Raw genomic sequence first — 24,356 nt, forward strand, 5'->3', positions numbered from 1 at the left:
CTGTTCTGTAACTCATATCAAATAATTAATTGTTTTCTTAAGGCTACAATCAGTTGTTGAAATCTCTAGAAAGACTAATATTTAGAAACGGAGAGAGGGAGTAGTAATTAACTCTTCACGGAATAATCTCAGAGTCCGTACCCTGTAGACCGACCGGATGGGGGCAGTCTCTCCTCCCTCCTGCCACGTGCTCCGGCGCGCCCCACGCCGCCCCGATCCGTCTCCCCCACCGTAACCAACCGCAGCGCCGCCCCGCCCCGCGACGACCGCACACGCGCGACGCGAGAGCACCCCGCACCCGGCAGTACGCAACAAGACAACAAGCCCACAAAAAATTGACAGCCCGATTCCAACCGAGCCCCCCGCAGCTGCCCCCCGAGCTTCGCCCCGTCCAGTAAAAAACTCCCCACCGTCGTCCAGCCGTTCGAATCGCCCGCCCCGCCCCCTCGGCGGGATCCGATGCTCTCCGGCGACCAGGGCCTCCCCGACGGCATCGGGATGGCGCGCCTGGCCTGGTCGCGCCTCCCCACCGCCGACGGCGCCGCGCCGTTGCCGGAGGGCCCCGCCGCCTCCGCCCCCGCGGCCGCGGCCCAGGACGAGCTCTTCGTCGGCGCCGTCGAGAGCCTCGACTACGAGGTCATCGAGAACTACGCCTACCGGGAGGAGCAGGTACGCCGCGCCGCACATTTCGCTGCCCCTCTTTGCCTCCCACCCTCGTGGTTTATCTGTGTTCGGTGACATGAGCTCTTGCTTGCAGGCCCAGCGGAGCAAGTTCTGGGTGCCCTACTACATCATGCTCAAGTGGTTCTTCGCCCTGCTCATCGGCGTGGGTGAGTGCCTCCCCCATGACCTGTTTGTCCGGAATTTTGGCGTCCGTCAGAGACTAGAAAAAGCTTAATCTGGCGATTTCAGATGTGTGCGAGTAGGTTATGCATTGTTTGGTAGGAGGACCCTGTAACTGTTAAATCGGGTTGCGTCATGTGAACGAGCAAGCATTTTTATCATCCCAGGAAGCTAAGCACTAGGAATGCTGACCATATAGAAATCTTTTATATCAGTTATTACTGTAATAATTGCTCTATGTGATCCATATAGAAATCACTATGATTTACTACATCCCAACCCCTGAAATCCCCCAGTTAACTGATGAAACTCGGCAATGTTCCAAAAGATCAGCCATGTACAATGAATAAGCGTCTTCGAGGTTCTTGCAATCCATATAGAAATCACTATGATTTAAGTACATCCCAACCCCTGAAATCCCCCAGTTAACTGATGAAACTCGGCAATGTTCCAAAAGATCAGCCATGTACAATGAATAAGCGTCTTCGAGGTTCTTGCATAGTCTACTGGTTACGCCTTATATTGGCTGGTTAGCTGGTATTTAATGGCTAAAGGATGACCAAGTGAGTAGTGCAAGCTAGCATTGATCACAAGATGCCGAAGCAATATTTATGTTTAATGTTTAGAACAAGCTGGCAGCTACTGAACTGACTAGGTGCTATTGAGTGACTTGCACAACTGGTACCTATAACTGTTGTTTCTGAGTTTTATACTACTGGATTGTTTAGTCAGTTACTGTAAATTGTGAAATTTTACCTCCACCAGTTAAAAATCCCTCTCCTAGTTGATTCAATACAAATATTGTTTTCCTCGTTCATGGCCTTGTGTATCCGCAAACACTGCTATGCTGGAATTCCTATCCCAATTCGCTCCAAACTGGCTATTCCTTACAAGTATGATTTATTTGATACGAAAAATATGAAATCCTAACATAGTAGACCACACATCTTTCAGTGGAAACTGTTTTTATACTTTTATATTTTTTCCCTCTGTCCCTCTCTGTGCCCATTGTCCAGTTTTTTGCACAGAGTGGATTTTTGTTCTGTTATATGATGCAATCATCCTGTTTTCAGGTACCGGATTGGCTGCTATATTCATAAATTTGGCCGTTGAGAACTTCTCTGGATGGAAATTTACTTTGGCTTTTGCTATAATACAACACTCATATTTTGTGGGGTTCTTGGTGTACATTCTTCTCAATCTAGCCCTCGTCTTCTCTTCTGTATACATAGTCACACAATTTGCACCAGCAGCTGCTGGATCTGGTATCCCGGAGATCAAAGGTTACTTAAATGGTAAGGTTAAACCACTTGAATTCCTGATATTGGTATTATGATAAGTTTGGGACATAATCTGGAATATTTATGTAGGAGTTGATACACATGGAATCCTACTTTTTAGGACATTAGTTGGGAAGGTGAGTTTACACTCCCGTCAGCTATTATGAATTTATGATATGTCATGCCATGCTCAAATGCTGCTGCTCTGAGTAATAGATTTTTGGGAGCATCGGATCAGTTGGAGGTGGATTGGCTCTAGGAAAAGAAGGTCCTCTTGTTCACACTGGAGCCTGCATTGCTTCTCTTCTTGGGCAAGTAGGTTATGTTGGTGATATAAATTTTGTTCCATTCAACATTTATCTCAGTTAAAAATTAAACTGTAGATATATGATTTTTTTTCTATCATGTTTGTAATTTGTCTTTTGATCAGCATAGACATAATGCAAAATATTCACTAGTGGTATCCCCTGTCCTGTAAAGGGGTCATAGACTCATAGGCCTGTGGATCAACCAGGAAGCCTTTTGTTTACATTCCAAAGAGTTGTCAGTTTCTCACCAGTGACCAGTGACCACCATCAATTTGGAAAACCCATGGAAACCCTCTCAAGAATTTTCAGTGTCATCATGATAAAATTAACAAAGATGGTTGTTATTACATGTGACATAGTACTTGGCGTGATTTTGTAGTCTGATAGTGTGATATAATAATCAACAACCTCATCAAGTCATAAAGCATGCTACCATTGACGCTGTTTTTATAGGGAAATTAAAAGTGGTGATACAACATCTCATGAATATTTGAGATATAAGTAGTGATGTTTACTTGAGCGGATTGGGTACTGTGGATCCATTTATACTTGTAACTCTGTTATATTGACCAACAATTGTTTGTCCCCAAACCCAGTAAATAAGGACTTGCCAGCAGCTTCTATTTTTCTTGCTTTACTTCATTTCCATTTTGTAAGTAATTTATGATTATTCTGCGCACATAAATTTGCCAACTAATTACTCTGTGCATATACATAGGGTGGATCCGCGAAGTACCACTTGAATTCTAGATGGGTACAGATTTTTGAAAGCGATCGAGATCGGCGAGATCTTGTAAGTTATTTCGTTTCGCATGCAATGCCAATTTTTTTTACGTTTCCATCTCTTGATGTATGGCCTTTTTTTCCGTATTAACGTTCCAGCTGAACCGTTTTATTAGATTTAAAAATCTGTAGTGTGACTAGTGTCACTGCCTGCTATCTGCCAGTCAACAGAAAAAATGAGCATATCCTGGTTGCATGAGATATTTGGGGTATAGTATAGAATGTTGTATTGGCATTTGTTACATGTTAATACGAAATATGTATATGGCAACCGTGTGGCAGATTGCGAAACTGCCACACGCATCCAACGCCGTCAGTTCCCTCCCGATCTCCTTCCTTTCCCGCACGTCCTCCCCAATTTCTTTCCTTTCCCGCACGCCTCCCGATCTCCTTCCTTTCCCGCAACCCGCTCGTGCCTTCCCAATTTTCGTAATCGTCAATTATGGCCCCACACGCCTTTCCGATTTTCGGCAAAAATAATGCTTGGACTAGGATTTGATCTCTGGTTTGCAGGTAATCAACAAAGGGAGCTAACCACCTCACCTATGACACTCATTGTTGAACAAGCTAAGGGAAATACTGTTTTTGACATGTTTTTGCCTTTAATATGTTAGCACTGAAAAACTTTTTGTTTCAAGCATCGTGGTAACTATGATCATTGGGAATAAATTTGTTGAACCCGCCCCCTCGGTAATTTCTGTAAATAGCACGATAACATTCATGCCATAGACGTGATAATTTAGATACAAACATCGTGGTAACTTTAACCATTGGGGAAGACAAAATGTGAAAAGATACCGATAATTTATGTGTAAATAGGTGGTAATATACGCAGCGAACATCTGATAACTGAGGTAGAAACACCATGGTAACTTTGACCGTAGGGATTTTTTTTTTGAAAAGATACTCCGGTATCTTCTGTGTAAATAGCATGGTAGTATACCTCCCTCTCCTGGCATTTTTATTTGTAAATAGCATGAAAACATATGCACTGCGATAACTAAAGTTTTTGACCAGTGGGAGGGGGGGGGGATTTGTTGCTGAAACATACCCCTGATAAAATTTGTGTAATTAGCATGATATTTTAAGCACTACGGGCTTGATAGGTTACCTAGAATCACCATGATAACTTTTTGTCCCGGGAAAAAGTTGTTCAAAACATCCCCAATAATTTTTGTGTAAATAACATGATAATATAAGCACCGCATAACCGATAACTTGTAATATAAACATGATGGTAACTTTTTTACCAAAGGAAAATAAGTTGTTAAAAATATACACTCGCCTCGCGCGTGGGCCTCTTGGATGAACACAACACATGGCGTGCCACGGGAAAGTCACATAATGTTTAGTGTCATGAGGGGCACACGTGCTATAGGCGTGATAAGTTACGCAAAAACATCGTGGTAATTTTTGACCTATGGAAAAAGCTACCGAAACACACCCAGGTTTTTAGGTGCAAGTACCATGATAATATACGAACTGTAGACCCGGTAACTCATGTACAATCCCCCATGGTAACTTTGACCGGGGGAGGTTGATGTACATATACCCTGATAACTTATGTGTAAGTACCATGGTATTTTACACATCGAAGACCTTATAACTTGTGTACAAAACACAGTGGTAACTTTGAAGGGGTGTAGTTGTTGAAGCATAGTACCTGGTACGTTCTATGTAAATAACACGGTAAGTTATGCAACACAGGCCTGATAACTTGCATACGAATACCATGATAACTTTGTCCTGAGGAGAAATCATGTGGTAGACGTGAAGAAGTGGCAGTTTTCTCGGGGGTGGGCGCCCGAGATGTGCGGGAGAAGGAGGTTTCTGGGGCGAGCCTGCGGGGTCGTTTGGGAGGAGGCGAGGTCAAAGGAGGAGGGATCGTGTGGTGCATTAAAATGAAAGAAGTAGAGATGTGGCAGTTTTGCTTATATGGCACACATGTGCCAAATATCACAGTCCATGTTAATATTGTTAACTAAGGTTGTTCCATTGAGATTGAAATGGTTCAGATTTCAGACACTAAAACTATCTTTCTAGTTTAAAACTTGACTACTCTAGCTTAAGGCTAACACTTAAATGACCAGTTTCCTCTTCTCTGTTTAAAATGCGGGATTTGAATGGAAGCATTTGCACATTCTAGGGAGCTAAGGGCGTCCCCAGTGCTTAGAGGATGGCTTGCCTCCAAGCTGGGACCCATGCCCAGCCTCTAAGCTTAGCTCAAAACTCTGTAGTGTATAACAAATACTCCGAGCCTCTAAGGTGGACCCATATAAAATAAAATAAAAACCCTGATTCACAACCTACTTCTTCTCATCTTCTCGACATGGTCAGCACACTCTCCGCGCATGACAAGTCGGGCCAGCGGATTATTTTAGTCCGAAGAAAAGGTTGGAGGTGGACACTATGCTTGTGTCGCCTGCAGTGTATGGGACCACCCTCTAAGGGCTTAGAGGCTGCCTTAGAGGCAGCAAACCATCACACTGTGGATGCTCTATGGGGGCCTTGTTTGGACATTAGGGGCCAGTTCTTTTCGCCCTATAATTCTGGAGAATTATGATTCTGGAAACTGCCCGCAGAATCGTCTGCCCACAGAATTGTCTGTCCAGTTCTTTTCTGTAATTCTAACCTGTAATTGTTGTATGAGGTCGCTCGGTGGGGCTGGCCCGGTGACATATTGGCTGTAATTTGAGTCCCCAATTGGGGTAGTAGTTCAAACCGAACAATTTTCTTTTAACGATTGCCGAGTTTCCACGATTCTCAAATACACTAGCGATTCTGATAATTCTCGGATGATTCCTGGGGAAGAAACGAGTTCTTTTGCGATTGTGATTCTCCGGGCAGTAATTCTTCAGAATTGAGCCAAAAGAACTGGGCCTAGGTCGTAGGGTCAACAGGAGGGCAAGGTCCAGGACCTTGTCACCTTTCTGCCATGAGGGTGGGGCAATGAAGCGGCAGTCAGCAATAGAGATTAGGGAGGTTGACAATTCTTGTTTGCTTTATTGGTGGAGTACAATGCATTGTATAGCCTGCGTTACACTCCCAGGAGATCAACTTTGGGGCTAAACCAAAACCAATGTGTGAGACAAACTAGCTTGAGAATCAGGGGCATAACTTCAAATCATAACTTGTTATTCTTATCCAACATACCTCCTCCTTGGCCTGGTGCAACCGTGGCTCTCCTGTCATGTCTCACATGGTAGCACCAGTCTAAAACTTCCTGGCTGGTGCCATCTAGAGCCCCTTTTTTCTTGATGAGGGAAGTCTGTAACCTCTGTTGCTATCATATTGGCTAGTGCTGGCTCTGCACAATGTCTCTATTAGCTATTGGATCAAGCGGATGGGCTTGAGGATAAGTGGTAATCCCTTCTTTCTTGATAAAATCTACTCCCTCCGTTCCAAAATAAGTGTCTTAACTTTAGTACAAAGTTGTGCAGTACTGAAGTTAAGACACTTATTTTGGGACACAGGGAGTATAACCTCTTGGTGTAATCATATTGGCTAGTACTGGCTATGTGCCTGATGCCTCTCAGTTCCTGGAACCAGTCGATGGGCTTGCTGGTACCCTAACCTGTCTTACCTTCAAAGTCAATCGGATTTGCTGAGATATCTGAATAGACAAATTTACTTTTTGTAAGTGAGCTGTTAATTTTTTTTGGCTTCTATTCGATACATGCGCATTTCTTTGTTTCACCTGGTAAAGTAAATCAGATTGTGTGTGTACATTAAAGTTCAAATACTAACATGGCATTAAGCCTGTATTTAAAATAGAATGGTTGAGTTTTCATATTAAAGATCTCAAAGCTATATTGATAATGTTTCAAAAGGTGACATGTGGATGTGCAGCTGGAGTTGCTGCCGCCTTCAGAGCTCCGGTTGGTGGGGTACTATTTGCTCTGGAGGAAGTTACATCCTGGTAAGAATGTTCTTTCATCATACTAATAATAAAATTAGCCATGTTGACCAATGTAATTTGTTCCATCTTTCGATCTATACTTCTAGTCTTACCCTATTGTTTTCTTTGCATTTAGTAGACAACTATTTCAGTTTGAGAATGTTCATATACTTTTCAGTAAGCAGTAGGGCAGTACTAATATATGTCCTTTTCTGGCTTAGTTATTTCTTTCTGTAGCTGCTATCAAGAAAACCTTTAGCACAAATGTGATTCACTCCACAATCGACTATTAAATTGCCAAATGAGTACAAAAGTAGAAATGCATCAGCAGCAGTTTTCTGCTCATTATGTCTCTCTGATTTGTTTATAACAATGCACTTATTAAAGTACCTTTATGAGGAACCTGCTTCATTTGTTTGCATGACCAATATAAATACTCAAAATGTTGTCATAGATGAATATAGGCTGCACTTCTGCTGCACTGCAACAGCATGCAAGGGCATTTGTTTAGTTTTAAATTGACTTGAGAACATCCGTTTTGAATACATGTTATTTAGAGACTGGCTACCTGATGGATTAGTCTAGAATACATGTTATTTAGGGACTGGCTACCTGATGGATTAGTCTAGAATACATGTTATTTAGGGACTGGCTACCTGATGGATTAGTCTATCATGAGTGACATTACCAGGTTTCCCAGGCTGCAACTCAAGAGATGCACCTGAGTGCACTTCGTTTCACTTGTGTTGCCGTATTAGTTTTCCCAAGATTTTGGCCCTGTGCTTCCAATAGTATACACATGAGTTAACTTACTATGAAGATCAAGAGCATGGTTGCCACCTAAGTACCACTGTTATGTAATACCATATTTTAGGGTTGTGAGATAACCGCCATTTCCTGTTTTATTACACGTTTTATAATGCTATTATAAGTGTACTTTTGGGTCAAGAAAGATAATTATTAGAAAGTTCGTTCCACACTTCTGTATTATGTGCAACAACCAATCATGTTGCATGTAAATTGGGTCTCTTGCTCCCCGTGGAACTTACTTTAGATGCAACGGTAATACATTTTTACATAGATTTGTTGCTTTTACTCTGTAGTTTGATGTAGCTAGTTGTTTAGACCTACTACTTAGTATGCTTGTGGTGGGTATTACTGTCATCCAATTCATTATGTAATGTTGGTAATACACTTATGAAGTGGAACCTGTCATGGCAGTTCTTTTTATGGACATCTACGCATGCCGGGTAGCCTAATGATATGAAATATGTTGTTCAACTGCGGGTCTTGCACTTTAATGTAATATGATTTGATTGATTATGTTATCATTATATTGCTGAAGGTGGAGAAGCCATCTTATGTGGAGAGTATTCTTTACATCTGCTGTCGTGGCTGTTGTGGTGCGATCAGCAATGAATTGGTGTAACAGCGGAAAATGTGGTCATTTTGGGGCTGGCGGTTTCATAATCTGGGACATATCTGGGTATGATTACTTTTTCCTAGTTATAAGGGAATGAAAATGACCTGTGAATTGTGATATTGATTGTTTACTTTTTCGTAAAGAGGTCAAGAAGATTACTCTTACCAGGAACTTCTGCCGGTGGCAATTATTGGTGTTATTGGTGGACTTCTTGGTAAGTTACAGTATGCAAAATTGACTCAGTATATCTAGAAATGCCATAGTCACGCGTTGTACCTGACGAGAACTCATTCATAAAGTTTACCCAGTAATATCTAGAATTGCTACAGTCAACATTGTTTACTTGACGAGATGTCCTTTGGATGTCAACTGGCTAAAGAAGCAATAGCTAGCCTGGATTCTTGTACTCACTGAACTTTAGGCCGACTGGGGGGTTTATTCCCTCAGTCTAGCTCATTTTCTCCCTACTGATTTTGTAAGTACTGCACTATGCTAAGTCACAGTTGGCTAAACAGCTGAGGGTCTCTTGTAGAGAATTCCCTGTAGTTAGAGTTGGATCAAGTTACATGAAAATAATATGTTAATTAACCGACGTATCACAGTTGTGAAAAAGCCTGCCCACAAACTCATTGTAGGCCCAAAACAAATAAACAGTCCTAGTATATTTGTGCCATATTTGATATTTTTCAGTTAATTCATTGGGTGTTTCTTCAGGAGCGCTATTTAATCAACTCACCCTGTATATAACTAAATGGCGGCGAACATATCTTCATAAGAAAGGGAAACGAGTCCAGGTATGCTGGAGATATGATATATTAATGGTTATAAAGGTAGAGCTCCTCTTGTAGTTATATACCTAACATCCAGGTTAATATTTGCAGATCTTTGAAGCTTGCCTCATATCTTTGATAACATCCACTGTTTCCTTTGTGTTGCCACTACTGAGGAAATGCAGCCCATGTCCTGAATTAGAAACCAGTTCTGGTATCCAGTGCCCTCATCCACCTGGAACAGATGGGAATTTCGTTAATGTGAGTCTACTCTAGGATTTTTCAACTTGAATTACATGTTCTCTTTAGCTACAGTAATATTGGTTGTGTTCTTCTTAATATGTTGTCCGTATATTTGCAGTTTTACTGCTCAAAAGATAATGAATACAATGATCTGGCAACCATTTTCTTCAATTCTCAGGTCAGAATATATTCGGAAAGCTTTTCCTTCCATATTCCGTATTCCATGTCACGATATTCAACAACATTCTCTCGCAGGATGATGCAATACGCAATCTGTTCAGTGCAAAAACATTCCATGAGTACAGCGCACAAAGCCTTATCACCTTCCTGGTACCCTTTTCTGTCTGCTTGATTTATGGAATATTATACCTCGTAATATCTTCCTAACTCCATGAGCTGTTGAACTAAGGAAAAACATGAAAAAGTACTTACCAAGTCCAAATAATCATGATTTTAAAAAGTTTTGAATAATCAGTAGTCTCGTCGAAGTTCGATTGTGTTTTCTTGTATTAGTAGCACATGCTATTGGTATAATAAAAAATGATGGTTATCGCTACTCTATGCATATTCCGATGCTGTAGCGAACTTTATTTCTCGCCATTCCATTTACCATCATTTGGACGAGTTTTGGGATATCAAGAAGTTTTATTTGTCATATACTTACCTTTCCCCCTTTTCTTGCTTTGCTCAGGTCATGTTTTACTCCTTAGCTGTTGTAACATTTGGAACTGCTGTTCCAGCTGGTCAATTTGTCCCAGGAATAATGATTGGATCTACGTATGGCCGGCTTGTTGGAATGTCTGTTGTTAAGTTCTATAAGAAACTAAATGTTGACGAGGGCACGTGAGTTATCACTATCTCTCCAGTTTATATTTATTAGGCTTCTTAGTTTTGCATTAATGCCCCCTTGAATTTTATTCTTCCTTTCTGCTCTGGGTATTTTACCATTATTAATATCGCTATAGGTATGCTCTACTTGGTGCTGCTTCGTTTCTTGGTGGTTCGATGAGAATGACTGTGTCTTTATGTGTTATTATGGTTGAGATTACAAACAACTTGCAACTCTTGCCATTAATTATGCTTGTTCTTCTGATCTCTAAGGTAAAAACTCTGCAACATTGACTCAAAGTCTCAAACTCTGCGAACTTCGACTCCTTGTTGAACATGCAGAGTGTTCCTTCTGACTTCTATTCATGTAGGCTGTTGGTGATTTTTTTAACGAGGGGCTATATGAAGAGCAGGCCAGATTAAAGGGCATCCCTTTACTTGACTCTAGGCCTAAACAAGTGATGAGAAACATGAATGCGAAGGATGCCTGCAAGAATCAAAAGGTTCTGATGATTTTTATTCCATTCAAGGTGGAAGAAAGAACTACATCTTGTGTCAGTATAGTTCCAAATCTAACACGTCCAATATTCTGGTGTTTGGTGTTAGGTTGTGTGCCTTCCTCGTGTTTCAAGAGTTGTTGATATTGTTTCTGTTCTGCAAAGCAACAAGCACAATGGCTTCCCTGTAAGTAGATGCCAGTTCTAGAACACAGCTGCTTCTGTGGGGGGTTTAAATAACAGATTTTCTTTTGTTGTTCAGATTGTTGAACGTGGGCAGAATGGCGAGTCACTTGTCATAGGTCTCATACTTCGGAGGTATAAGATGCAGTATCATGTGACTCTTGCTTTCTTGGTTTACCTTGTACACTTAACACTGACCCATCATTTGTCCTCTTCTTCCAGTCACTTGTTGGTGCTTTTGCAATCTAAAGTAGATTTCCAGAATACTCCTTTCCCTTGTGGGCCAGGCATACTGAACAGGTTTGTCTAAGGCTCAGTTTGCGGGTGCTGAATTGTGCTTATTTTATAATCTGCTATGAAAAATTATGCACAAAAGTAGGCAAAACCGGTTCAAACAAACGTGATTATGAGAATCCACCGCAATGCCATGGACAGCCTTAAGTAGGAACCAATAGTCTATTGACTGGTAATAATGGACTGTTTTTGCTGTTACGCAGGCACAATTTTAGTGACTTTGTTAAGCCAGCTTCAAGTAAGGGAAAGTCGATTGATGACATTCATTTGACGGATGATGAACTTGGGTTGTATTTAGATCTCGCTCCATTTCTAAATCCGTCTCCTTACATAGTGCCAGAGGACATGTCTTTGGCAAAGGTAAAGCCAGCTTTTATTTGGACCATACACTCATTTCAGCGAGTTGGATATGAGATAATCTTTGTAACGATTCCCAGGTATACAATCTCTTCCGCCAACTAGGATTGAGACATATATTCGTCGTTCCTCGGCCTTCTCGGGTCGTAGGTCTGATAACAAGAAAAGATCTCTTACTCGAGGTGATATAAGCCACACAACCGTTGCTGTCGTATATTGTACAGAAGTTAAGAAAGAATATTTGGCTGGACATCCTTCTCAGCTCTATTGTTTTGATTACAGGAGGATGGCAATACCGCGACAACAGAGCTCCAGTCGACCAGTGTAAGGTCTATATTATCTACTTCTTGCAAGCTGAGCTTTTCGTTGCTGCGCCGCTATGCGCAGAACTGAAGTTAGCAACTCTCTCGATATCTCATTGGAAACACTGCATAGATTATAATGCGATGCTTTTACCATGCTCAAGCACATAAGTGCCCAGACTGTCTCACTGAGGCCGTGTTCGGTTGACAGGGTTGTGAAGGGGTTTTGGCAGGGATTGAGGTGGATTTAATCCCCTACAAGTCAAAATCCCCCCAAATCCCCTCCAATCCTCTTGACAAAGGGTGTAACCGAACAAGGTCTGATTGGATTCACTAAACCGCCTGCGTATTGACGGTGGCATTCTATGCTGCGCTGGATCCACCTGTGCTTGTCTAGAGAAGCATTACATCAACGAAATAGGCTGGTGACATTTGGATGTGATGCAACGACTTGTCGATTCCATTTTGGGTTGACTTGAGACTGTTTCGTCTTTGCAGAGCCTACCTGAACGGTAAAACGGCAGGGGGGAGCGCGCACCTGGAGCGCCCTCTTCTTGACAGCTTGATGATCGGAGGAGTAAATACATAGCACAACATACAGAGCGTCTCAAAGATAATTTTGATAGCAAGCAGTTAACCTTCTTCCACTGCATGTCGGAATGGTACACAAACCAAGCAACGCCCAGCGAGCTACAGACGCAGGATTCTTCGAGGTCGATGATGCAACGGGAGGATGGCCCCATGCGGTGGTGACTAATTAGGCGATTGTAAACAAAAATGTTTATAGACTCACTGATGTCCGTAGCCATGTAAACCACGAGAAATTGAAATTCTTTCTGAGTAAATTCCTTTGCTGTGGTTGAAATGACGAGGAAGATATAGCAGGTCGGAATGATCATGTCCGTTGCCAGGTTTTGGTCGAATCTTATCGCTTCATTTAGTTTCGATTCTGCTATCGCTTATACATGTGTTGGCTTTCTCCCTCTCTAAAAATAAAGTACATGTATGGCAAGGGTTGCTAACAGGATCTGAAGATGAATATGAAGCAAGTTCAAATCCTTGATAACCTGTTGGATCCGAACCCTATATGATCCTTCAAATTTGAAGCCAATGCCTTGTATCCTACTACTACAATATATGGATCCGAGATTTGCGACCATGGCTCCTGCGACCCAGTGCCCGCGGCCGGCGGCGCCGCCTTGATCTCCTCCCTCCGGCCGCCATTTCAAGCGCCGAGACCAGATCCGGGCTAGTCTCTGCGTCCTCTCTCGGCTGTGCTCCTTCTCCCCTCCAGGTACTCAAGGTGCTGCCCATGGCGCTCGCGTCCGCGTCGTCATCTCCGACTCCATCGGCCGCCTCATCTGCTGCCGCCGCGATGGTCGCGGCTGCTCTTGCCTCCCGTAAGGCCGCCCCCGAAGCTGGTGGTCGCTTGTCCCGCGCCGGCTCTGGGCTCTCGCCGAGGCCGTGTGTGGCTGCATCTCCCGCGGCGCATCCTCCCCTACCCGGCTTCGCCGCACTGTCCATCCTGGGCGTGGCGTGTGCTGCTCCAGATCCCCGTGCCCCTGGCCTGATGGATGGCGGGCTTGGGTCCCAGCCGCCGCCGCGGCTTGGGTGTCTCCAGTCCTGCGCCGTGTAGTCAAACCCGACCCCGACTGCTGTTGTGGGCGCGCCATCCCTGTCTACTACCAGCGCTGCTATGTCGTTCTTGGTCCCTGCGGAAGCCCCGCCGTCACCACCGGCTGCTACTGCTGAAGCGCCGTCCACGACTGCTGATTGCTGTGCTACATCGCCCACGACTGTTGTGGAAGTGATGCCGTCATCAACACCTGCCGGCACTGCACCGAGTCTAGACCCGGAGCAATCTGTTTCGTGGAGCTCCCTTACCGAAGATGAGGATGATTATGAAATAGCCCTGCGGACGCCGCCGCCGGCTACTCAGTCGGGTGTGACGTGTGATGCGGATGCGTGCGGAGATTGGCAGGAGGTGCTGCCGCGGCGCAACATGCAACGTCTGGACTGTCTGGTCCCTGCATTGGCTCCGCGTCCTGTCCCTGCTTGGCTTCGGGGTAGATGTTGCAGATGCCTCCTTCCTGGTCACCGTGCAGCAGTTTGTCGAGATCCTTTTAGGTGTTCTCGGTGCCTTGAGAATGGTCATCGAGCGCGTGAGTGCCACAATGCCCGGCGTCCCCTCAACTTTTTGGGAAGCCCTACCATGTCACCGTTGCCACGCCTCCCCGGGCACCAACAAGCTCTAGCTTCTCGCTGTTGGGTTTCGTAGTAATTTCAAAAAATTTCCTACGCACACGCAAGATCATGTGATGCATAGCAACGAGAGGGGAGAGTGTTGTCTACGTACCCACGCAGACCGACTGCGGAAGCGTTCACAAGACGTAGAGGAAGTAGTCGTACGTCTTCACGATCCAACCGATCAAGCAACGAAACTACGGCACCTCCGAGTTCGAGCACACGTTCAGCTCGATGACAATCCCCGGACTCCGATCCAGCAAAGTGTCGGGGAAGAGTTCCGTCAGCACGACGGCGTGGTGACGATCTTGATGCACTACATCATCAGGGCTTCGCCTAAACTCCGCTACAGTATTACCGAGGACTATGGTGGCTGGGGGCACCGCACACGGCTAAGGAATAGATCACGTGGATCAACTTGTGTGTTTCTGGGGTGCCTCTGCCTCAGTATATAAAGGAGCCAAGGGGGAGGGGGCCGCCGGCCAGGAGGAGGGCGCAGGAGGAGTCCTACTCCTTTCGGGAGTAGGACTCCCCCCCCAATCCTAGTTGGACTAGGATTCCCCGAGGGGGAAAGAGAGAGAGGGGGGCCGGCCACCTCTCCTAGTCCTAATAGGACTAGGGGAGGGGGAAGGCGCGCGGCCACCTTGGGCTGCCCCTTTCTCCTTTCCACTAAAGCCCATTAAGGCCCATATGTCTCCCGGGGGGTTCCGGTAACCTCCCAGTACTCCGGTAAAATCCCGATTTCACCCGAAACACTTCCGATATCCAAACATAGGCTTCCAATATATCAATCTTTATGTCTCGACCATTTCGAGACTCCTCGTCATGTCCGTGATCATATCCGGGACTCCGAACAACCTTCAGTACATCAAAATGCATAAACTCATAATATAACTGTCATCGTAACCTTAAGCGTGCGGACCCTACGGGTTCGAGAACAATGTAGACATGACCGAGACACGTCTCCGGTCAATAACCAATAGCGAGACCTGGATGCCCATATTGGCTCCTACATATTCTACGAAGATCTTTATCGGTCAGACCGCATAACAACATACGTTGTTCCCTTTGTCATCGGTATGTTACTTGCCCGAGATTCGATCGTCGGCATCCCATACCTAGTTCAATCTCGTTACCGGCAAGTCTCTTTACTCGTTCTGTAATACATCATCTCGCAACTAACTCATTAGTTGCAATGCTTGCAAGGCTTATGTGATGTGCATTACCGAGAGGGCCCAGAGATACCTCTCCGACAATCGGAGTGAAAAATCCTAATCTTGAAATACGCCAACCCAACATCTACCTTTGGAGACACCTGTAATGCTCCTTTATAATCACCCAGTTACGTTGTGACGTTTGGTAGCACCCAAAGTGTTCCTCCGGCAAACGGGAGTTGCATAATCTCATAGTCATAGGAACATGTATAAGTCATGAAGAAAGCAATAGCAACATACTAAACGATCGGGTGCTAAGCTAATAGAATGGGTCATGTCAATCAGATCATTCAACTAATGATGTGACCTCGTTAATCAAATGACAACTCTTTGTCTATGGTTAGGAAACATAACCATCTTTGATTAACGAGCTAGTCAAGTAGAGGCATACTAGTGACACTCTGTTTGTCTATGTATTCACACATGTATTATGTTTCCGGTTAATACAATTCTAGCATGAATAATAGACATTTATCATGATATAAGGAAATAAATAATAACTTTATTATTGCCTCTAGGGCATGTTTCCTTCAGTCTCCCACTTGCACTAGAGTCAATAATCTAGTTCACATCACCATGTGATTTAACAACAATAGTTCACATCGACATGTGATTAACACCTATAGTTCACATCGATATGTGATCAACACCCAAAGGGTTTTACTAGAGTCAGTAATCTAGTTCACATCGCTATGTGATTAACACTCAAAGAGTACTAAGGTGTGATCATGTTTTGCTTGTGAGATAATTTTAGTCAACGGGTCTGTCACATTCAGATCCATAAGTATTTTGCAAATATTTATGTCAACAATGCTCTGCATGGAGCTACTCTAGCTAATTGCTCCCACTTTCAATATGTATCTAGATCGAGACTTAGAGTCATCCAGATCTGTGTCAAAACTTGCATCGACGTAACTTTTTACGACGAACCTTTTTGTCACCTCCATAATTGAGAAATATTTCCTTATTCCACTAAGGATAATTTTGACCGCTGTCCAGTGATCTACTCTTAGATCATTATTGTACTCCCTTGCTTAACACAGTGTAGGGTATACAATAGATCTGGTACACAGCATGTCATACTTTATAGAACCTATGGCTGAGGCATAGGGAATGACTTTCATTCTCTTTCTATCTTTTGCCGTGGTCGGGCTTTGAGTCTTACTCAACTTCACACCTTGTAACACAGGCAAGAAACTTTTTCTTTGACTGTTCCATTTTGAACTACTTCAAAATCTTGTCAAGGTATGTACTCATTTGAAAAACTTATCAAGCGTTTTGATCTATCTCTATAGATCTTGATACTCAATATGTAAGCAGCTTTACCGAGGTCTTTCTTTGAAAAACTCCTTTCAAATATTCCTTTATGCTTTGCAGAATAATTCTACATTATTTCCGATCAACAATATGTCATACACATATACTTATCAGAAATGATGTAGTGCTCCCACTCACTTTCTTGTAAATACAGGCTTCACCGCAAGTCTGTATAAAACTTATATGCTTTGATCAACTTATCAAAGCGTATATTCCAACTCCGAGATGCTTGCACCAGTCCATAGATGGATCGCTGGAGCTTGCATATTTTGTTAGCACCTTTAGGATTGACAAAACCTTCTGGTTGTATCATTATACAACTCTTTTTTAATAAATCTATTAAGGAATGCAATTTTGTTTATCCATTTGCCAGATTTCATAAAATTCGGCAATTGCTAACATGATTCGGACAGACTTAAGCATAGATACGAGTGAGAAACTCTCATCGTAGTCAACACCTTGAACTCGTCGAAAACCTTTTTGCGACAATTCTAGCTTTGTAGATAGTAACACTACTATCAGCGTCCGTCTTCCTCTTGAAGATCCATTTATTTTCTATGGCTTGCCGATCATCGGGCAAATCCATCAAAGTCCATACTTTGTTCTCATACATGGATCATATCTCAGATTTCATGGCCTCAAACCATTTCGCGGAATCTGGGCTCATCATCACTTCCTCATAGTTCGCAAGTTCGTCATGGTCTAGTAACACGACTTCCAGAACAGGATTACCGTACCACTCTGGTGCGGATCTCACTCTGGTTTACCTACGAGATTCGGTAGTAACTTGATCTGAAGTTACATGATCATCATCATTAGCTTCCTCACTAATTGGTGTAGTAGTCACAGGAACAGATTTCTGTGATGAACTACTTTCCAATAAGGGAGCAGGTACAGTTACCTCATCAAGTTCTACTTTCCTCCCACTCACTTCTTTCGAGAGAAACTCCTTCTCTAAAAAGTTTCCGAATTTAGCAACAAAAGTCTTGCCTTCGGATCTGTGATAGAAGGTGTATCCAATAGTTTCCTTTGGATATCCTATGAAGATTTACTTCTCCGATTCGGGTTCGAGCTTATCATGTTAAAACTTTTTCACATAAGCATCGCAGTCCCAAACTTTAAGAAACGACAGCTTAGGTTTCTTGCCAAACCATAGTTCATACGGTGCCGTCTTAACGGATTTAGATGGTGCCCTATTTAACGTGAATGCAACTGTCTCTAATGCATAACCCCAAAATGATAATGGTAGATCGGTAAGAGACATCATAGATTGCATTATATCCAATAAAGTACGGTTATGACGTTCGGACACACCATTACGCTGTGGTGTTCCATGTGGCATGAGTTTGTGAAACTATTCCACATTGTTTTAATTGAAGACCAAACTCGTAACTCAAATATTTGTCTCCGCGATCAGATCGTAGAAACTTTTATTTTCTTGTCACGATGATTTCCCACTTCACTCTGAAATTCTTTGAACTTTTCAAATGTTTCAGACTTATGTTTCATCAAGTAGATATACCCATATCTGCTCAAATCATCTGTGAAGTTCAGAAAATAACGATACTTGCCGTGAGCCTTAACACTCATCGGACCGCATACATCAGTATGTATTATTTCCAATAAGTCAGTTGCTCGCTCCGGAGAACGGAGTCTTAGTCATCTTGCCCATGAGGCATGGTTCGCAAGCATCAAGTGATTCATAATCAAGTGATTCCAAAATCCCATCAACATGGAGTTTCTTCATGCGCTTTACACCAATATGACCTAAACGGCAGTGCTACAAATAAGTTGCACTATCATTATTAACTTTGCATCTTTTGGTTTCAATATTATGATTATGTGTATCACTACGATCGAGATCCAACGAACTATTTTCATTGGGTGTGTAACCATATAAGGTTTTATTCATGTAAACGGAACAACAATTTATTCTCTTACTTAAATGAATAACCGTATCACAATAAACATGATCAAATGATATTCATGCTTAACGCAAACACCAAATAACACTTATTCAGGTTCAACACTAATCTCGAAAGTATAGGAAGTGTGCGATGATGATCATATCAATCTTGGAACCACTTCCAACACACATCGTCACTTTATCCTTAACTAGTCTCTGTTTATTCTGCAACTCCCGTTTCGAGTTACTAATCTTAGCAACTGAACTAGTATCAAATACTGAGGGGTTGCTATAAATACTAGTAAAGTACACATCAATAACATGTATATCAAATATACTTATGTTCACTTTGCCATCCTTCTTATCTGCCAATCACTTGGGGTAGTTCCGCTTCCAGTGACCAGTCCCTTTGCAGTAGAAACACTTAGTCTCAGGCTTAGGACCAGACTTGGGCTTCTTCACTTGAGCAGCAACTTGCTTGCTGTTCTTCTTGAAGTTCCCCTTCTTCCCTCTGCCCTTTTCTTGAAACTAGTGGTCTTGTTAACCATCAACACTTGATGTTCTTTCTTGATTTCTACCTTCATCGATTTCATCATCATGAAAAGCTCGGGATTCGTTTTCGTTATCCCTTGCATATCATAGTTCATCACGAAGTTCTACTAACTTGGTGATGGTGACTAGAGAATTCTGTCAATCACTATCTTATCTGGAAGATTAACTCCCACTTGATTCAATCGATTGTAGTATCTAGACAATCTGAGCACATGCTCACTAGTTGAGCGATTCTCCTCCATCTTTTAGCTATAAAACTTGTTGGAGACTTCATATCTCTCAACTCGGGTATTTGCTTGAAATATTAACTTCAACTCTTGGAACATCTCATATTCTCCATGACGTTCAAAAGCGTCTTTGAAGTCCCGATTCTAAGCCGTTAAGCATGGTGCACTAAACTATCTAGTAGTCATCATATTTAGCTAGCCAAACGTTCATAACGTCAGCATCTGCTCCTGCAATAGGTCTATCACCTAGCGGTGCATCAAGGACATAATTCCTCTGTGCAGCAATGAGGATAAACCTCAGATCACGGATCCAATCCGCATCATTGCTACTAACATCTTTCAACACAATTTTTCTCTAGGAACATATCAAAATAAACATATGAAAGCAATAACGCGAGCTATTAATCTACAACATAATTTGCAAAATACTACCAGGACTAAGTTCATGATAAATTTAAGTTCAATTAATCATATTACTTAAGAACTCCCACTTAGATAGACATCCCTCTAATCCTCTAAGTGATCACGTGATCCAAATCAACTAAATCATGTCCGATCATCACGTGAGATGGAGCAGTTTCATTGGTGAACATCACTATGTTGATCATATCTACTATATGATTCACGCTCGACCTTTCGGTCTCCGTGTTCCGAGGCCATATCTGTATATGCTTGGCTCGTCAAGTATAACCTGAGTATTCCGCGTGTGCAACTGTTTTGCACCCGTTGTATTTGAACGTAGAACCTATCACACCCGATCATCACGTGGTGTCTCAGCACGAAGAACTTTCGCAACGGTGCATACTCAGGGAGAACACTTCTTGATAATTAGTGAGAGATCATCTTAAAATGCTACTATCAAACTAAGCAAAATAAGATGTATAAAAAATAAACATCATATGCAATCAAAAAATATGTGATATGATATGGCCATCATCATCTTGCGCCTTTGATCTCCATCTCCAAAGTACTGTTATGATCTCTATCGTCACCGGCATGACACCATGATCTCCATCATCTTGATCTATATCAATGTGTTGTCACACGGTCGTCTCGCCAACTATTGCTCTTGCAACTATTGCTATCGCATAGCGATAAAGTAAAGCAATTATTTGGCGCTTGCATCTTATGCAATAAAGAGACAACCATAGGGCTTTTGCCAGTTGCCGATAACTTTAACAAAACATGATCATCTCATACAACAACTTATATCTCATCACGTTTTGACCATATCACATCACAACATGCCCTGCAAAAACAAGTTAGACGTCCTCTACTTTGTTGTTGCAAGTTTTACGTGGCTGCTACGGGCTTAAGCAAGAACCAATCTTACCTACGCATGAAAACCACAACGATAGTTTGTCAATTTGACTCCGTTTTAACCTTCGCAAGGACCGGGCGTAGCCATACTTGGTTCAACTAAAGTTGGAGAAACTGTCACCCGCAAGCCACCTATGTGCAAAGCACGTCGGGAGAACCGGTCTCGCGTAAGCGTACGCGTAATGTCGGTCCGGGCTGCTTCATCCAACAATACCGCCGAACCAAAGTATGACATGCTGGTAGGCAGTATGACTTATATCGCCCACAACTCACTTGTGTTCTACTCGTGCATATAACATCAACATAAATAACCTAGGCTCTGATACCACTATTGGGTTTCATAGTAATTTCAAAAAATTTCCTACGCACACGCAAGATCATGTGATGCATAGCAACGAGAGGGGAGAGTGTTGTCTATGTACCCACGCAGACCGACTGCGGAAGCGTTGACACGACGTAGAGGAAGTAGTCGTATGTCTTCACGATCCAACCGATCAAGCACCGAAACTACGACACCTCCGAGTTCGAGCACACGTTCAGCTTGATGACGATCCCCGGACTCCGATCCAGCAAAGTGTCGGGGAAGAGTTCCGTCAGCACGACGGCGTGGTGACGATCTTGATGCACTACAGTAGCAGGGCTTCGCCTAAACTCCGCTATAGTATTATCGAGGACTATGGTGGCTGGGGGCACCGCACACGGCTAAGGAATAGATCACGTGGATCAACTTGTGTGTTTCTGGGGTGCCTCTGCCTCAGTATATAAAGGAGCCAAGGGGGAGAGGGCCGCCGGCCAGGAGGAGGGCGCAGGAGGAGTCCTACTCCTTTCGGGAGTAGGACTCCCCCCCCAATCCTAGTTGGACTAGGATTCCCCGAGGGGGAAAGAGAGAGAGGGGGGCCGGCCACCTCTCCTAATAGGACTAGGGGAGGGGGAGGCGCGCGACCACCTTGGGCTGCCCCTTTCTCCTTTCCACTAAAGCCCATTAAGGCCCATATGTCTCCCGGGGGGTTCCGGTAACCTCCCGGTACTCCGGTAAAATCCCGATTTCACCCGAAACACTTCTGACATCCAAACATAGGCTTCCAATATATCAATCTTTATGTCTCGACCATTTCGAGACTCCTCGTCATGTCCGTGATCATATCCGGGACTCCGAACAACCTTCGGTACATCAAAATGCATAAACTCATAATATAACTGTCATCGTAACCTTAAGCGTACGGACCCTACGGGTTCGAGAATAATGTAGACATGACCGAGACACGTCTCCGGTCAATAACCAATAGCGGGACCTGGATGCCCATATTGGCTCCTACATATTCTACGAAGATCTTTATCGGTCAGACCGCATAACAACATACGTTGTTCCCTTTGTCATCGGTATGTTACTTGCCCGAGATTCGATTGTCGGTATCCCATACCTAGTTCAATCTCGTTACCGGCAAGTATCTTTACTCGTTCCGTAATACATCATCTCGCAACTAACTCATTAGTTGCAATGCTTGCAAGGCTTATGTGATGTGCATTACCGAGAGGGCCCAGAGATACCTCTCCGACAATCGGAGTGAAAAATCCTAATCTTGAAATACGCCAACCCAACATCTACCTTTGGAGACACCTGTAATGCTCCTTTATAATCACCCAGTTACGTTGTGACGTTTGGTAGCACCCAAAGTGTTCCTCCGGCAAACGGGAGTTGCATAATCTCATAGTCATAGGAACATGTATAAGTCATGAAGAAAGCAATAGCAACATACTAAACGATCGGGTGCTAAGCTAATGGAATGGGTCATGTCAATCAGATCATTCAACTAATGATGTGACCTCGTTAATCAAATGACAACTCTTTGTCTATGGTTAGGAAACATAACCATCTTTGATTAACGAGCTAGTCAAGTAGAGGCATACTAGCGACACTCTGTTTGTCTATGTATTCACACATGTATTATGTTTCCGGTTAATACAATTCTAGCATGAATAATAGACATTAATCATGATATAAGGAAATAAATAATAACTTTATTATTGCCTCTAGGGCATATTTCCTTCAATCGCAAGGTCCAGAAAGAAGCCTCGCACCTCTTGAAGACATTTTGCCATGATTCTTGGGCATCGATCGTTGCTGGTCCTGCTGGTTCTATGGCCTCGGCGGATTTCCCAGTACGACCTGCCTTGGAGCAGCAGACCAAGCTGCTGCACTCTGAGCTCCTTGGTATGACTTCCCTCCAGCTTCAGGAGACGGTTCAGCCTCTGCGTGATGTCATTGACTCCATGCAAGGTTGGATGTTGCGGATGGAGAGCTTCATGGTCCGTGTTGAGGCTGCACTTGGTGAGCGCTCCATGGCGCCGCCAGTGTTGCGGTCTGATCATGTCTTGCGTCCTTTGGTTGTGCCTGTTGACAACTTCGAGGTCGAGTTGGGTGCCGAGCTTCATGGTCGTTTCTCCCCTCGTGCTAGAGCCCATTCGCCGTTGTCAGCCTCTGAGGGACTGGGCAATGATGTGGTTGTGACTCCAGTGCTGCAGATCATGCCTGAGTTGCGGGAGTTGTGTGAGGGCTCGGTTCTGCCTCTGTCCGTCGAACAACTGAAAGTAAACCCCCCCGAGATCTCGATTGTGGCTTTACTGCCATCATCACCCTTGGAGTCTAGCCAGATACCTGATGCCAAGGGGTGTGGTGATTTGGACGTTGCAGTCTCTGCCATTCCGTTGTCTGTGACCATCGAGCATGTGATGCCTGTGAGTGACATGTCCACTGAGCCAAGTGTGGTTGCACCTACTCCAAATCCAGATGCTCTGTTCGCGAAAGAACTTTGTGACTTGCTCACCAGTGTGGAGGTTGCTAAACCTGGTTTGGGTAGGTCGATAGCTTGCCTTCTGACAGGGACGCCAATAAGAGGCAAACAAAAGAAGGTGGGAAAAGGCAAGAGTGGCGCCATAGGCAAGGCATCTCTGGCTGCTTGATGGACGAACTTGAGTCTCTCGGCCCGTCCTCTTGGATTGGGTCAACGTTGTGGGTTGAAAGGTGTTTGATGTCTTATGTCGAGGTGTTCTTGTCGGGGTCACATGGCGTAGTGGCAATGTCGAGGTTTGTGGATGTTGTGTAATCGGAGAGTCTGGCGAGGGGCACATGTGCGATTGTGTGGTTTTTTTGCCATGTGAGTAGTTTGTCCGTCCTTCGTTTGTATTGGTTTTCGCCCGTTTTTCCATTAATTAACTGGGCAATTCTTTTCTTCTTAATTAATCGATGAAGCAAAACTTTTGCCTCTGTTTCGAAAAAAAAGCCAATGCCTTGTTAATACTTCACGAAACAACGGGAGCACCAGAAAACACACAGTTCTTTCAACAGATTTTCTCAGAGATTTTTTAGTTTATTCCTTGAGTCAAAGATTATTTTTATTACTTTTAGTTTCCTGTCGGAGAAACGCACACAGTTAATTTTTTGAGAATCTCACACAGTTTTATTTAGGACAGGCCTGTAAGTAATACCGCAAGGCAGCCCAGCCCAGCCCAGCCCAGCCCACTCAGAGGCCCGAAGCCCTCGTCTCTGTGACTCTCTCGGCTCGTTCC

General features: G+C 43.6%; 1 protein-coding gene across 2 annotated transcripts; it reads left to right on the forward strand.

The window, feature by feature from the left end:
* The first annotated feature begins 267 nt into the window (after positions 1 to 267).
* Positions 268 to 12,932, forward strand: LOC100682476 (chloride channel protein CLC-d). 2 transcript variants are annotated; one of them, XM_044509116.1, is made up of 23 exons: positions 268 to 669; positions 758 to 830; positions 1,917 to 2,138; positions 2,214 to 2,260; positions 2,340 to 2,438; positions 3,150 to 3,224; positions 7,045 to 7,133; positions 8,458 to 8,598; positions 8,679 to 8,749; positions 9,250 to 9,329; positions 9,417 to 9,566; positions 9,667 to 9,726; positions 9,804 to 9,878; positions 10,240 to 10,391; positions 10,514 to 10,649; positions 10,748 to 10,879; positions 10,983 to 11,060; positions 11,136 to 11,191; positions 11,279 to 11,356; positions 11,554 to 11,710; positions 11,788 to 11,889; positions 11,990 to 12,031; positions 12,508 to 12,932. In XM_044509116.1, the coding sequence occupies exons 1-23, from the start codon at positions 460 to 462 to the stop codon at positions 12,523 to 12,525; spliced, it is 2,343 nt and encodes a 780-aa protein (XP_044365051.1). In that variant the 5' UTR covers positions 268 to 459; the 3' UTR covers positions 12,526 to 12,932. The 2 variants fall into 2 exon arrangements, with proteins under 2 accessions (XP_044365051.1, XP_044365050.1); XM_044509115.1 differs by having other exon boundaries at positions 269 to 669; positions 11,990 to 12,036.
* Positions 12,933 to 24,356: the final 11,424 nt, after the last annotated feature.

This window comes from Triticum aestivum, chromosome 4A (assembly GCF_018294505.1).
Source record: "Triticum aestivum cultivar Chinese Spring chromosome 4A, IWGSC CS RefSeq v2.1, whole genome shotgun sequence".
Taxonomy (NCBI): domain Eukaryota; kingdom Viridiplantae; phylum Streptophyta; class Magnoliopsida; order Poales; family Poaceae; genus Triticum; species Triticum aestivum.

Coding starts and splice junctions, on each gene's coding strand:
- LOC100682476 (XM_044509115.1), top strand. CDS start 460: ATGCTCTCCGGCGACCAGGGCCTCCCCGACGGCATCGGGATGGCGCGC. Junction 9,727..9,803: donor CCATTTTCTTCAATTCTCAG/GTCAGAATATAT, acceptor ATTCTCTCGCAG/GATGATGCAATACGCAATCT. Junction 12,037..12,507: donor CTCCAGTCGACCAGTGTAAG/GTCTATATTATC, acceptor TCGTCTTTGCAG/AGCCTACCTGAACGGTAAAA.